At 53.5% G+C, this 1,448-nt stretch overlaps 1 protein-coding gene across 1 annotated transcript in view; it reads right to left on the bottom strand.

Moving 5' to 3' along the window:
• Positions 1-1,242, bottom strand: part of klhdc8b (kelch domain containing 8B) — a gene marked incomplete at both ends in the record, with an annotated part of 47,018 nt that extends 45,776 nt beyond the window's left edge. Inside the window, 6 exon segments of the mRNA XM_083675027.1 lie at positions 849-878; positions 881-1,037; positions 1,039-1,098; positions 1,100-1,150; positions 1,152-1,184; positions 1,186-1,242. Coding sequence (XP_083531153.1) covers positions 849-878; positions 881-1,037; positions 1,039-1,098; positions 1,100-1,150; positions 1,152-1,184; positions 1,186-1,242 — 388 coding nt within the window.
• Positions 1,243-1,448: the final 206 nt, after the last annotated feature.

A 1,448-nucleotide genomic window follows, 5' to 3' on the forward strand; every position in this document is an offset into this window, starting at 1 on the left:
TAACACTAGCCTACCATAGACAGACAGACAGACAGACAGACAGGAAGACAGAGAGACAGACAGACAGACAGACACACAGACAGACGGACACAAGGACGGACGGATGGATGGACAGACTGACACAGACACACACGCAGAGACAGACAGACACACACACATGCACAGACAGACACAGACAGATACAGACACACACAGACAGACACAGCTCTGATGTCACTGAACCCTGACAGCTACCACGACAACGGGAGGGAGGAGGTCACAGGTTGGCAAGGCGATACCACCTGCAGATACCGGCAGTCTAAAATGTTTTTGTTGTGCTCTCTGGGTTGCTCTCTGCCCCTTTGACTGACACACACACACACATTTCTCTGACATAAATGTGTCTAAAAACAAACATACACACTTGCTTACAAACATACACACACACAACATCAATGCTTGTTTGATCAGTTGGCTGTGAGATCGAGAGAACTAGATAGAGATGGAAAACAGAGGGGGGGGGGGGATGAGCTGTGTAATCTGCCTGATCTGCTGTGTGTGTGTGTGGGGGGGGGGGGCATCAAGAGGCATCAGTGCAGAATAAGAAGACGTTGGCTTGTTACACGGGTCACAGCCTCTGCTTAAAACACACACAGCCCTTTTACATCAGATAATAACGTTTGATGATAATGATCATGGTGATCATCATCATCATCATCATCATGATTACCTTTCTCTACAGAGGTGTATGTCCCTCTACAGAGCTTCTCTACAGGTATGTAGATCTCTCACCTGTACGTATGTGTGTGTGTGTGTGTGTTTGTGTGTGTGTGTGTGTGTGTGTGTGTGTGTTTGTGTGTGTGACTTACCTTTCTCCAGAGAGGTGAGGCCCATGGACGCCTGCCCAGACTGGCCCTACTCTCCCACTTCCCCTCGTCCGGGTTGTACACCTCCACCGAGGACAGGGGGCACTGCTGAGCGTCCATGCCCCCCATCACCATCACCTGCCCCCCCAGAGCAACTGCTGAGGCCCCGGCCCGGGCCGTGGGGAGGGGGGGGCAGCTGGGTCCAGGTCTGGCTCTCCACGTCTAGGACCTCGGCTGAGTCCAGGGGCAGGCCGGGTCTCACTGCAGCCCCCCAACACATATAGTGCCCCCTCCTGGTAGACGGGGGGTGCAGTACACCCTGCGGGCCGACATGGGGGGGGAACACCTCCCAGTACAGTGACTTGACCGGGCTCACCGCCATCTCCTGCACTGGCATGGCTGCTGGGGAGGGACGGGGGGGGCTGGTGCATCACCTGGGGAAGTGGGGGGGAAGGGTGGCTACCTGCTGATCCTGTCAGAGAGAGACAGAGAAAGAGAAATGTGTGAATGATAGAATAAATGAGGGATGGACCCGAGAGAGAGAGAGAGAGAGAGAGAGAATATTCGGCTAGATGTCTCTCCTCTATCTAGATGTTTTATTCA

The sequence above is a fragment of the Argentina silus genome (assembly GCF_951799395.1).
Source record: "Argentina silus genome assembly, chromosome: 8".
NCBI classification, from domain to species: Eukaryota; Metazoa; Chordata; class Actinopteri; order Argentiniformes; family Argentinidae; genus Argentina; species Argentina silus.